The sequence below is a fragment of the Lolium rigidum genome, chromosome 6 (assembly GCF_022539505.1).
Source record: "Lolium rigidum isolate FL_2022 chromosome 6, APGP_CSIRO_Lrig_0.1, whole genome shotgun sequence".
In the NCBI taxonomy this organism is placed as follows: domain Eukaryota; kingdom Viridiplantae; phylum Streptophyta; class Magnoliopsida; order Poales; family Poaceae; genus Lolium; species Lolium rigidum.
The window spans coordinates 102,963,977-102,977,442 of record NC_061513.1 but is presented as its reverse complement, the minus strand read 5'-3'; the positions used below and the strand labels follow the sequence as shown (position 1 = coordinate 102,977,442).

The window sequence follows — 13,466 nt, the reverse complement described above, 5'->3', positions numbered from 1 at the left end:
TTCTCCACCCCTGTGCGCCGGCGCCGCTCTGCGCCAACGTGGCTGCCGGAGGTCCCTCTTGCCCTCCCGTGTGTGTTCTCCGCCCCAATTGCCGCCGCGCAAGGCGCTGCCGGGCAAAGCTTTGATGGCGTGGTGGCGACGACCTTCCTCGGCTGTTGACTGGGGGCGCGGCGGCGTCCGTCCGGGCTTTCATCAGCGACGATGATGTAGGGAGGCGACGGCCAGGAGGAGATCTGCAGGCAGCGTCACTGCTGGGCGGCAGTGTGGAGTTTGGCCGGATTTGGGCACGGATTTGTCTGGGTCCTTTCGTGTTGTTGCTTTGGTGGCTGCTCCGTTGGGTTGTCGAATCGCGAGATCCGTCATCTCTAGCCTCGGCTGCGAGTTGGGAAGACATAGTTGCAGGTGAAAACCGAGTCGATTGGCGGGCGATGGTGGCGTTTTGCGTTTACCTTGATGGCTTGATGGATGCATCACTAAGAAACGATTTCAACCTACTCGTGCTACTCCAGGGGAAACCCAAGTCTGGTCATCCAGACCGGACGATGGCGGCATCGTGGTGTCGTTTTCTCTCTTGGGAACATCGTTTGTGGACCAGCGCTGGTGGGCAGTGGATGCTGGAGGAGATGCCAAGTCATGTCTGGCTGGCAGGTGCTATGCTCAGTCATGCTTGTTCGGCAGGTGCTACATGCGACAGATCTTTTCATGGTGGCATCGACAAGAGGACTGACAATGGTTACGTGGATCTCTGCCCTGAAGATGGACCTGGTGATGACTTTTGAAGCGAGGGCAAAATTGCTCCCCAAGGGTCTGCTAAATCGGTTGTGAGCTCCTGTTTTTATCATAGGGCGACTCTGAGATGCCTCGGGTTTTAGTTGGTGGGGCATTTGTTCCTGTTTTTAGGAAAGATGCCCTACCGACATGTTACTTTACACATTGTCGGGTTTCTAGGTGTCGTGTGGTGGCTTCGGATTTTATGATGTATAATCTTGATGGATTCTGTTAATTGAAGTATAAATAAATATTGTATGCCCCCTCTTTCGAAAAAAATATATGTACGAAGTATAGGAGAAGGACCGCATGGTCAAGCTGCACACGTTGGGGAACCAGACCGGGGGCGACCAAATCGGTGTCAAGCTTTGCAACTGTACCGCCGATCGAAGCCCCAACTTGCACGGTCGCGCCATGCCGCAGCATTATGGCTCCACATTGGAAAATGATGTTTTACTACTCTGAGAGGTAGTAGCTCACTGCAAATCGTGGTTGAAGATTCAGAAAGCTCATTCTCAGAAGTAGTCCCACTTGATTAGGCAGTAGATGTACACGTAATCTACGCATGGTACTAGTATTAGGAGTACTAGGTTTGATAAGTACTCGTCGAGCCTAGTAGTTGTCCAGTTACCATTTGGGGATAAACAAGTCATTATCAACATTGGATCCCCTCTCTGCCCCATCGAATACAGTAAAAGAGAAGCCTACCTCCACTTCCCATCACACCACTAAACCAAGTGCTAAATCCACACCCAAAACCACTATTAGCGAGGAGGGCCATGTAATCATAGAAGAGAGAGAAACCAAGCTCTCACTAGGACCCAGCTTAGCAGTGACACGCCAAATCAAATCATGATAACACCATTTTAAAAGTCCCATCTAAAAAGGGACACCGCAGAAGAGCGAGACAGAGAAGGGAAGAAGAGTAGCTGTACGAAAACGCATTACAAAAGTTAACTATAGATAGAGTAACGATCAAGCCAAGCCAAAAGTCTCCCCGTCCATCTTATCTAATCCTCTCTAGGAGTAGCATCTCATCTACCAGCTGCTAATCTCTCTTGCACTGCATTTTTTTTATTTTTTTGCTTGTGATGAGATGCTGGTTGCACTGTCTTGCAAGGGAAGGAAAAGTGTGAAACCCTAATCCCAAAGCGAGGGAGAAAAGACATTTTCATGTACACCTGATTCGCTTCCGTGTTTTCCTTGCGGCAATAAATTAGCTTTCCTTTCGAAAAAATAAATCGGGTTCCCTATCCCAATATACATATATATTCGGTTTTATTATTCTAGGCAGGAGAGAGAAAGAGAGAGGGATAGAAGGAAGGGGGAGGAGAAGTACGCAGCACTGAGCCGAGGCCGCCGAGCTATCTTTCTCCCTGCCCATCCCCGCGAGCTCGCTCCCAGATCCGAAGCCGGGAGGAATCGCGCCAAGCTCCTCCTCCTAGATGCGCGCCGCCACTAGCTGCCGCTGCTGTTGCTGCTGCTGCTAGGTTCCTTTCGCGGAGATGCTGGGCGTCGAGGCGGACAGCGGCGGCGGCGGCGGCGCCTCCTCCTCCTCCGCCGCAGGTGAGCCTTCATCCCTGGCAGAATTTGGTGGGTTTGCTTTGGCGTGCTCGATCTGTTCGCCGGGTTTTGGTTGGTGTTCTGTTGGGCTGTCGCTGCTCTGCTGCTAGATTTGGCGCCCAAGGGAGGGAGGTCGGCGCTATTTTTAGCTGCGAATCCTCGGCTGCCGGTGCTGAATTGCTCGAATTTGCCCCCCGCGTGCTCGGGAAAGCCAGCGCAGACTTCGTAGCGTGTTAGCTTGATTGGTTTCGCGAGCTGTTTCTTGCCTATGTTGTTCTTGGGTTCCCGCCTGCGTAATCTGGGTAAACGATGCTGATTTGGTCTGATCTTTGCTGATGCAGATAGTTTTGACGCGGGGCAGTACGCCTTCTTCGGGAAGGAGCCGCGCGAGGGGCTCGAGCTCGGATGCTTGGAGGTTGACGGTGGCCATGCCAATGGCGGTGGATTCAGCGGGGCGGAAGAGGGGCTGTACCGCCTCTCCTCGGTTGGAGAAGAGGTGACGATTCTTCGCATCTGCTACGCAGTAGCCGTATTTGTTACCAACTGTCGGCCTGTTTGTGTGTTTGGTTCTCATCTATGATTGATCTTGCTCGATGGCATGTGGTCTCTGCTCTGCAAGTTGGATGGATGCTAGTAGTGGGGCATTGGTGCTGGACGAATCGAGAATAGATTCATGTGGGCCTAGAGGATAATATGTGGTGGAACTGAAGTTCAGATCAGTAGTGCTAGAGAAACCATGCACTTGAGTGTATGGTGGAAAATTTTGAGCTACCTTGATTCGCGTTCAATGAGCGGATTTAGCTATTTTTCCGAAGCACAAAAGTTCCATTATTAGGCCAGATGGAAGAAGATTCTTCTCGCACCCACGCTATTGCTAACTGGCTTAAACATCCCTACAACACTGATAGTTGATTATGAGTAACCTATATCTATTTTAGGATTTTTGGTGCATAGTATATCTTTTGTTGTCCCGCCCCCAAGTTATTTGTTCTCTGGCTAAAACAAAATCATTTCTAGAACTTTGGGGCTGGGGTAATTTGTCCAATGCAAGTGTGTGGAAATAAGTCAAATAACTGTCGGACCTAGTATGCTGCAAATTGATAGTTGACTGTCCCCACCCTTGGTAGCTGTGTCGTTCCGAACCTATTAGTTGCTTTTGCTTTTGCATTTCCATTGCCTTGTTTGTTGATCTTGCAGTGTTAAGATTTAGTTTGAAACTCGTCTGGATTAAGTTTGTCCACTAAGATTCATGTCATGTAGTTCTGGACCTGGCGAGTTTAAGATTGTGCTACTTCTAGTGATTGCACAGAATGTACTTGTACTGCTTGGATGGCTGACTTGTAGTGTGGGGTCATAATTAGATAGACTGATACAGTGCTTTGTATAAACAGATGCATCAAGTTAATTATGATAGGCAGACTGTGCGTGGAAGTATAGAGGAATTACTCGTCTATCTTTGAACAATATCTTTCAGTAACCTAGTTTGTATGCTGAATCATAGGCAGGTCCATGCTTTTAGCTAACCTCACTTTCTGTGCATTCGACATGCTTCCTGTTTTTTTTTTTTTTACTATTTGTTGTGATATCTAGATTGTTTTTTTAATTCTCTACTGTTTTCTGTTATTCTGATTGAAACCGCTGTTTCCTCAGATTGATAATCTAAGCAACTTGTCGGACGTCGATGATCTTGCGAGCACTTTCGCTAAGGTTTGTTACTCAACTTATTGCTCCAGTGTTTCTGCTTGATAAAAATTGTAGGAGTTGGGTATGACTTTTTCGACCTATCACATATGATTTGGGAATACACATTATTTAGCAGATTCTTCTCTTTAGTACTAGCAGCTTTCTGAACCACATTATGCTTTATCATATCTAGCTAAGTGGTTACTCTTATTCTGTAATGATCCATCCTTTTCTTATAATCTAGATTAACTGCAATATCTGACCATGATGGACATAGATAGATTATTAAACTGAGCTGAAATATTAATGTCGAAATGGCTTTCTGAACAACAAACAGGCACATGCATGCATATTTATTTGTTGAAATTTTGCTATCTTTTAACTCCATGGCATACATTTTTATTAGGCTGACGCACGAGTAATTAGACTCTGATTTCTGTTCTGATCGCATTTATATATTTTGCAACGTTTTGGCCCATCAAAATTAGGCATAGGAGATGCTGCAGACACCCAGTTCCTGGGGTTTGGACTCGTTTTGAAGTAGCCTATCAGGCTGTTCTGTATTCTAAGTACAATGTGTATTCAAGTTTGTGGTGTATTGACTAAGATTTTAGTCTGTAGCTATGCAACCTAGGTTTTTGGTAATTGCGTCTTCACCGTAGTCTTTGTTGGATATATTAATTGTACTTGTCTACTTGATACATATTTCTGTATTAGCTCTGCCCCTTACCCCTGTTTTTTTTTTGCTGGTTTAGCTTTTCTATTACTCGGCACTGAGAAATTTACATATTTATTGCCAGTTGAACCGAACAGTTAGTGGAACACGGAATCCTGGTGTTATTGGTGACAGACGATCCATCTCAAGAGGAAGTAAGTGATATTGCTGCTCTTTAAAAATTTAACACTGAATTTCTTAGTTTTTTTTTTCTCGAAATGGGGGTATACCCTGGCTTCTGCATCGTGATGATGCACACAGCCTTTTATTAAAATAAAACAGGTCCAAAAAGTATTGTTTACAACTCACGTATCATCTGGGATTGATACAACAATCAACCACCGAAAGAAACACATACTAAGACTACATATCAACATAGCCTTCTAGTATGACGCCAACCAGCCTGGCACAAGATATCCTGAGCGACCATCAGGAGCCGTGTGCATCCAGTAGCCATGGCATCCCGCTGCCCCACCGGAGAAAGCAGAGCCCAAAGTTGGACCCAATGGGAAACCATGTGGATAACCTGCAAGAAATGAAAAGAAGGTTTTCTATTAAAAATTATATCATTCCTGAGTCTCCAAATAGACCAACATAAGGCCGCCACCCCAATCCGGATGTATGCCTTAGATTGTCTATCTACTCCATTTAACCAATTACCAAACATATTAGTAATATTGGTGGGAGGTGGAAGATCATAGGTAAAGTTCACCGTACGCCATAGTAATTTAGCTAATGGGCATTCAATAAACAAGTGTTGAATGGTCTCTTGTTCACCACAGAAGACACATTTTGTACACCCATTCCAATGACGTTTAACTAAATTATCTTTGGTTAACAACACCTTATTACTCAAGAACCACATGAAAATTTTAATTTTTAACGGAATCTTAACCTTCCAAAGGTATTTTCTCAGTATAGAGCTTATTTTGTGATGGGGAAATATGTGGCTACCCCAGGTGGTTACCCCCCCCCCCCCACCAATATCCACCTTAAATTTGTGCTTTGAGATTCACATATTTCTTATCATCTTCATGTTAGCTCAATACGATTTCACATCTTAACGAAGTCGATTCTACAGTACTTCCCTGTCTAAACAGGGTCAATGAGTTCTAGACTCGAGTATCACTTAATAGTCAATTCATTTCAATGTCTAACATGCATATAAATGAATTAATGCAAGCTAAATATAAATTGGTTTGTCATGGTTAGTACAGCGAAATTTCTTAGTATGGAGTTTTGTGATGGGGAAATATGTGGCTACCCCAGGTGGCTATACCACCCCAAGATCCACCTTAAATTTGTGCTTGATTTGCATATTTCTTATCATCTTTGTGTTAGCTCAATACCAATTTCAGATCTTAATGAAGTCAATTCTACAGTGCTGCCGTGTCTAAACAGGGTCAATGAGTTATAGACTCGAGTATCACTTAATAATCATTTCATTTCAGTGTCTAGCATGCATATATATGAATCAGTGCAAGCTAAGTATTAATTTGTCTGTCATAGTTAGTACAGTGATGCACATGTAGAAATATAATATTATATGAATCTCAAAAGCACGATATTACGATAAGAATCATCAAGCCAGTCTTCACAGCATGTTTTATCTCTGTTGCATCATAATTGGTTTTGTTTCTCAACCGTTTTGCCTCTAAGTGTTCAGCATGTACATTATCGGTAGAATTTTGTCCTGCTATACATGCGAATGAATATATTATAGTTTTGCATGTGTCTTGGTTTAAACCTGAATGCTCAGCATATGCTCCATTACAATATGATTATATTCTGCATCATTCCACATATTCTCAAAGTTTAATGCAATCAATGTTTTCATGAAGAGCGTTTAGGTGTCTGTATTTGTTGGTTGAATAGCATGCAAAACTTCAATCCCCCGTGGACTTAAATTTAGTTTCCTATTTATTATACTGCTGGGATTAAAAGACTGTCTTACATAAACTTTTTTTGACAGCGTCTTATGCAAACTTTTGTGTATAGTAAACGACTAAACATCAATTCATACCCTAAGATTCTATATGTTGCTGAGCTGTGCAATGGTTTTTCTTCAGGTTCTTTAACTGTTGATTGGGCTGAGGATGCAGAATTTCCGAATTATCAGGATATATTAGAAAATGAGGAATTCCAGGATGGTAAAAGATGGTGGTCGCAGTCACATTCTATGGTGCAGCCAGGGGACTCTAAACCATTAAGCCGAACAACCTCCTATCCTCAGCAGCCACTGCAGCACCGTTTAAGTGAACCTATCACAGCACCAAAGTCTCCTCCATTTACCTCGTTTCCACCTCCAGGTGGCAGATCACCGTATCCTGCTCAAGGTCTTACACGTCATGGGAGCATTCCATCATTTGGAGCGGGAGTACAGATGGGTTCTCCGAGCATGCAGCTGCCAGGTTCTCCGTATAATATGGTTGGATTACCTCATGGACTACCATATGGAGGAAGCATGCCTTTTGGTGGTCCTAATCTGCATGTAAGCAATCCAATGCAAAATGACTGGTCCAACCAGGCCAACCTGTTCAGCGGGGAGCACCTTAATCTACTGCCAAACTTATTACAGAAACAAATATCACTTCCGAATAACCCAATGTCATCACTGCTATTCTCTCAGCAACAGCAGAGATTGGCGCAGCTCCAACCATCACATCAGAATTACCTGAATATACCACCCCATCTGTTCTACCACCATCATCCCCCAGAGATGACAGGCAGGTTTGAATCTGCTACAAGTCTTCCTTCATCAAGAGACAAGAGATCACGATCAGGAAGGGGAAAACACAGTTTGCGTTTTTCTCAACCACCGTCTGATACCACTGGTACTCAGAATGGTGAGAGTGGTGGACTAAAGTTCAGATCCAAGTACATGTCATCTGAAGAGATTGAGTCTATCCTAAGAATGCAGCACTCAGCAAGTCACAGCAGTGATCCTTATGTTGTTGATTATTACCACCAAGCTTGCATCGCGAAAAAGGGTACTAGTACTAAGCAAAAGACAAATTTCGCCCCAACATCAATGAAAGATTTGCCTTCCAAGTCCCGGTCAAGTGGTGATCAGCATGCATATCTTCAGGTTGATGCTCTTGGGAGAGTTTCTTTCTCTTCCATACGCAGGCCTCGGTCTCTTCTTGAAGTTGACCTTCCTTCATCAGGTGAGGGTTCTCATGATCAGAAGTCTTCTGTGAGGTCTCTGGAGAAAGAACCAATGCTGGCAGCCAGGGTCACTGTTGAAGATGCCATTGGTCTTCTTCTTGAGGTGGAAGATATTGACAGGCTCCTGCAGTCTAGCCAGGCACAGGAGAACAGTTTCCAACTGAGGCGAAGGCGACAAGTCCTCCTTGAAGGTCTAGCTGCATCACTTCAGATGGTCGACCCTCTTGGTCCTAGCAAGTCTGCTCAATCATCTGGTTTAGCCCTGAAGGATGATATTGTCTTCCTTCGCATTGTTTCTCTTCCCAAAGGACGTAAGCTTCTGGCTCGTTACCTCCGACTTGTTGTCCCTGGAAGTGAGTTGACGAGGATTGTATGCATGGCTATTTTCCGACATCTGAGGTTCTTGTTTGGGGGTTTACCATCAGATTCGAGTGCAGCAGAGACAACAGTTGCTCTGGCAAAGACTGTTTCGTCTTGTGTTCACCATATGGAGCTCGGCGCTCTTAGTGCTTGCCTTGCTGCAGTAGTCTGTTCATCTGAACAGCCACCTCTCCGTCCTCTTGGTAGCTCTGCTGGTGATGGGGCTTCTCTTATTATTAAATCAGTACTGGATCGAGCAACTGAATTACTGACTGATCAGAATACTGTATCCAGCTATACCCCGTCAAACAGAGCTCTCTGGCAGGCATCATTCGACGCTTTCTTTGGGCTTCTGACAAAATACTGTCTCAGTAAGTATGAAAGTATTCTGCAGATGTTTGTCATGCAGACATCGGGCTCTGTCATTGGATCCGAAGCCTCCCGAGCAACTAGCAGGGAAATGCCAGTTGAACTACTACGCGCAAGCCTTCCTCATACAAACGAACAGCAACGCCAGATGCTGCTCGATTTCGCTCAGAGAACCACGCCAGCCAGCAGTTTTAATCCCCCTGGTGCTAGTGGACACATCACTTCTGAATCAGTTCCTGGTTGATATAGCTAAAGACCTCGACACAATTGTCTTCAGATGGTGATTCTTATATCTGAAGTCATTGGCGCCCCCCTTCATAAGGTGTGAGCTTGGAGAAGTTCCATGGGCTCAGAAAATTAGCCTTATCCAGATTGTGACTTAAGTGTAGGTTTCAGATTAATCTCATATAGACCAACAAAAAAAAGATCCCTTTTTCTGTGGGTCATTTAATATAGCACCCACCTAATAGACTATGGAGACATGTACTTATGAAGTTGTAACTCTGCAGTGGTGAACTGGTCAGCTCGTCGGGGCAATCTAGTTTTTAACATTTATGTGCCCCAGTGAAGAAGACGTAGTGAGCTGTAGCGCTGTTGTACAGGTTCGAGAACTGGGCCTTCCTGTCTGTTCTTTTTACGAGTGTGGAAGCCGCCTAGTGTCAGGTGAAGTCTGGTCTGATCTGTTTTAATTAGGGCCAGATATGGGAATAATGGGTAAGTGCTATTTAGAGGCTCCTGGAAAAATATTATTCTTCTAGTCACCCTTAAAAGATTCTGTAGATTTATATGTCCAGGTATTCACTGATATTATAGTGAAGTACTGGAACTGGAGGTGCAACTCCTCTTTGTGCTTTATAATTTGTTTATGTTCTTCGTTGGTGATTTAGCATCTGTAAATTGTCCCAGGTGTCCACTGATATTATAGTGGAGCACTGGAAATGAAGATGCACCTTTTTTTATCTGCACTATCGTCCATTCATGTTTTTTACCTGTCTAGGTTTGCAAGAGATTTCTTTATTTTGTCCGGTGAAGTAATTCATACTTCATTCCTGATGATTTAACATTTCTAGCGTTGCAAATGATAGAATTTATACAATATGGATCAGACGAATTTTCAGTTTTATTTGCGTGAGAGAGACCGTGAACAAGCATGCATACAGCTAGGAGACGCTTTAGCCAGAAGAATGGCATCGGCTGGCCTAAAAACACCATCATATCAGCATCATGGTCTTGAACTCGTCAAAGGTGAGCACCCCGTCTCCGTTGAGGTCGAACCTGCGGATCATGGCCTGACACTCGTCGACGTCCAGGTGCAAGCCCAGCCTGCTCATCATCAGCTTCATGCTCAGTGGCGTGATGCAGCCTCTCCCTTCCATCACGTACATCCCGAACGCCTCCCTGCACCTGTCTCCCTCTTCGTCTTGACTACCGGCGGCCGTCTCTTCCACCAACCTCACGAACTCCTCTTCGTCCAGAAACCCGTTGCCGTCCGTGTCCGCGGTCGCCATCAGAGCTTGCACCTCCTTGGCAGACATGTCGCCGCCAAGCGCCGCCTTCATGCAGAGGCGAAGCTCAGTCTCGGAGATCTTGCCATCACCGTCCTGGTCGAACGCCGCGAACACGCGCCTGAACTTAGCCGAGGCAACCATGACGACAATCTGCTTCACGCCATTGGGAATACTTGTCTGTAGGTGCTCGGTGTGTTTCCGAGTTGAGCTGATTTGTGGCTCGTTTGCGGCATGAGATCTAGTAACTCGTGTGTGTTGGTATTTATGGTTCAGCATCTTGGTAAGTAATGGCCGAAAGGGAGATTAGGTCCAACAATTAGCTCGTAGTACCTTTCTATGGAACGACAGGAACGAGTGAATTTTTTGACTAGAGTGAATTAAAGAAAGTGAACAACTTTGACAGAACATAGAAAACTCTAAATAGCCGAAGGAGATCGATTGACAGTTAAGTTCAGAACTGCGTGCCATATTAAACTCAACGATCGATCGTGCTCGCCTCAGATAGTAGCATTGTAGTTGCTGCAATCCAGACAGTGACAACCACTGAAAGATTAGGACATAGGGTTTTGCTCTGCCCTGTCAGTTGCAGACGACACCACATGCATATTTTATAATGGGTTGTCTTTAGAGCAGTCTGTTTCTTTTTCCCGAAATGAACGTTATACCTCTAGCCTTGCATTAAAATGATGTACATGACTTTCTTTTATTAAGATTATTCACCGGAGGCTTACAATGATCAAATTAACGCCGCCTCTAGCGACAAATATAGCAACACCTACAAGCTTGATGAAGGGGATGATCATGTCAGGGCCTCATGCCCGAACCTCACACCAACACACATTATCGAAAAACTAAAGGCCTCCGCAAAACGCCCAATATCGAGTCGGGAACACAAACCGCTCCAGCAAACCCAGAACGCACACCATTGCACACACTCAATAAGTCGCCGCCACCACCTTGCCAGACATGTCGTCGATGCCGCCACGACGCTAGACAACGCCACCGCCCTACAGGCATCCATCTTCACACACCTGCCGCTGAGACTCCGATGCGCCACGCCGCCAATGACGCGGTAGATGAAACACCGCTCCACCACCAGACCCCTCCATGCATCACGTGTTCCAAAATGATGCCTACCAGAGGGTGAGCGACACCGAGAGTGCCACCATCATCCGACCCAGGAGATCCAGATCTAGGGTTTCCCCCCGAAACATCTGGAAGGAGGCGAGAGGTACGCAACCACAACACCTTCAACAAGGTAAAGACGCCTAAGGACTCCGCCATCGTTGGTTCTGACGTGGTCGAAGCCCGGCTCTCAACGCCGCCCACCTCGCAAACCCGCATATGCAGCCCGAGGGGCCGATCTGCAGGAGAGGAGGATGCCTCCACTCCGTCCACCATCGATCTTCCTGGAGAAGACCACCACGCCTTCCGCCGCACCGCCGCAAAACAACGATGCCGTGACGTTAGCGTCCGCACCACGCCCTAGCCCTAGGGTGCCGTCCTGGGCTGGGTCCTTCGGGCGAGGGCGCGAAAGGAGTCCCCACCGCCTCCGCGTCGGCGAGGCTTTACCCATCCGCGCCCTAGCGAAGTTCGGAATGAGGAGGGGAGGGGTGGTGCTCGCGACGGCTTTTTTAGAGTTCCCCCGTCGCCCCGTGGGAGCGAACCTTTAGAGCAGTATGTACAACTTAATAGTTTATATTTAAATCAAAATGTTGATTAATAATCACCATGCTGAAGTAATCGGGCTAGAACCCACTGCTCATGCCGGCATACATGCTAAGCACAACGCTATATGTCAGAAAATCTCCACCGACACGCCTCATAGGAGTTGCAAATGGTCGAATTTATTATACTGGACCCGAGGAGTTATACAAAGAAGTGATATAAAGAAGGGACTCCCAACATTTTTGTGCGTGTGAGTTGTGATCGAGTTGTTCAAGCAAATGGACAGCGATGGATAGCTTCGGCATGAGAGCAGCATCAGCCAGCGTAACCTCATCATCCCATCATCATCATGGTCTTGAACTCGTCGAAGTTGAGCACACCATCTCCGTTCAGATCGAACCTGTGTATCATCGCCTGGCACTCGTCGACGTCCAGGTGCAAGCCCAGCCTGCTCATCATCAGCTTCAGGCTCAGCGGCGTGATGCAGCCTCTCCCTTCCATCACGTACATCCCGAACGCCTCCCTGCACCTGTCTCCCTCTTCGTCTTGAGTACCGGCCGCCGTCTCTTCCACCAGCCTCACAAACTCCTCTTCGTCCAGAAACCCGTCGCCATCGGTGTCTGCGGTCGCCATCAGAGCTTGTACCTCCTCCGCCGACATGTCGCCGCCGAGCGCCGCCTTCATGCAGAGCCGCAGCTCAGCCTCGGAGATCTTGCTGTCGCCGTCCTGGTCGAACGCCGCGAACACGCGCCTGAACTCAGCCGATGAAACCATGCTGACACTCTGCCTGACGCGATTGGGAACTGGGAAGAGATGGCGCGGGTGGGCTTGTTTTTGGTGCTCGATGATAGAGACTTGAGCTGGTCTGTGGCTCGTTTGCTGGTTGTGAGATCTAGTAACTCGTGTGGGCTGGTATTTATGGGCGAAAGGGAGATTAGGTCCAACGATTAGCACGTACCTTCCAATGGAACAAGACTGAATTTTTTGACTAAACTGAATTAAAGAATGGAAGTGAACTACTTTGACAGAACATAGAAAACTCGTAGATCTAGACATCAAGCGACAGGAACCGAACGAGATCGATCGACGGTTAAGTTCAGAACTGCCGTGCCATTTTAAACTGAACTCACATTTTAAATTGATCGATCGGGTGCTCGCCTCGGATTGTAGCGAGTGAATAGCTCCTGTGCGACATTTTTCTATGGAATTGGATGAGAAGCGACGTTGTTCGTGAAAATAGCTGGCATGCGACGTTGTTTAGGTAGAAAATAGCCCGTGCCATAAAACAGTAGTTAAGGAGACAGTTAGGTTAGTTAACGGTTTGGTTAAGTTAGGGGTGGCCCGAGACAAACCAACCGACCCAACCGCACCCATCCGACCGAGCGCGCGCGTGACATTTTCTGTCGGTGGCGAAGCTCACCATCCTTGTCGACGGTGGCGGCGGTGGCGGAGCTTGCTCCGAGGACGGCGGCACTTTCGTTCTATGGCGTTCTATGGCGGACGTGGTGAGTGCCATTTGAAACCCTAATTCCTCTTCTATCATTCTCACCCCATTAGATCTGAGAGTTGGGTTGGGTTGAGCTTAGATTGTGGCCGGCGACGGTGCTGGGCGAGGGGAACGAGATGGGGGAGGCAGGAGAGGGGGCAAGTAATCGGTAATTCAT

General features: G+C 46.6%; 3 protein-coding genes across 3 annotated transcripts; 1 reads left to right on the top strand and 2 right to left on the bottom strand.

Moving 5' to 3' along the window:
- The first annotated feature begins 2,077 nt into the window (after window positions 1-2,077).
- On the top strand, window positions 2,078-9,443 carry LOC124667735 (protein PAT1 homolog 1-like). The gene is made up of 5 exons (XM_047204989.1): window positions 2,078-2,334; window positions 2,673-2,827; window positions 3,982-4,038; window positions 4,815-4,884; window positions 6,799-9,443. The coding sequence occupies exons 1-5, from the start codon at window positions 2,274-2,276 to the stop codon at window positions 8,868-8,870; spliced, it is 2,415 nt and encodes an 804-aa protein (XP_047060945.1). The 5' UTR covers window positions 2,078-2,273; the 3' UTR covers window positions 8,871-9,443.
- A 394-nt stretch (window positions 9,444-9,837) lies between these two features.
- Window positions 9,838-10,275, bottom strand: LOC124660546 (putative calcium-binding protein CML23). The gene has a single exon (XM_047198370.1). It carries the CDS (start codon window positions 10,273-10,275, stop codon window positions 9,838-9,840), a length of 438 nt encoding a protein of 145 aa, XP_047054326.1.
- Window positions 10,276-12,135: 1,860 nt separating this feature from the next.
- Window positions 12,136-12,576, bottom strand: LOC124663051 (putative calcium-binding protein CML23). Its single transcript, XM_047200807.1, has one exon. It carries the CDS (start codon window positions 12,574-12,576, stop codon window positions 12,136-12,138), a length of 441 nt encoding a protein of 146 aa, XP_047056763.1.
- Window positions 12,577-13,466: the final 890 nt, after the last annotated feature.

Excerpts from the sequence above, each read along its gene's own strand:
- LOC124663051 (XM_047200807.1), bottom strand. The coding sequence starts at position 12,576 with ATGGTTTCATCGGCTGAGTTCAGGCGCGTGTTCGCGGCGTTCGACCAG.
- LOC124660546 (XM_047198370.1), bottom strand. The coding sequence starts at position 10,275 with ATGGTTGCCTCGGCTAAGTTCAGGCGCGTGTTCGCGGCGTTCGACCAG.
- LOC124667735 (XM_047204989.1), top strand. The coding sequence starts at position 2,274 with ATGCTGGGCGTCGAGGCGGACAGCGGCGGCGGCGGCGGCGCCTCCTCC. Across the intron at positions 2,335-2,672 it reads CTCCTCCTCCTCCGCCGCAG|ATAGTTTTGACGCGGGGCAG; the intron begins GTGAGCCTTCAT and ends TTGCTGATGCAG. Across the intron at positions 4,039-4,814 it reads TTGCGAGCACTTTCGCTAAG|TTGAACCGAACAGTTAGTGG; the intron begins GTTTGTTACTCA and ends ATTTATTGCCAG.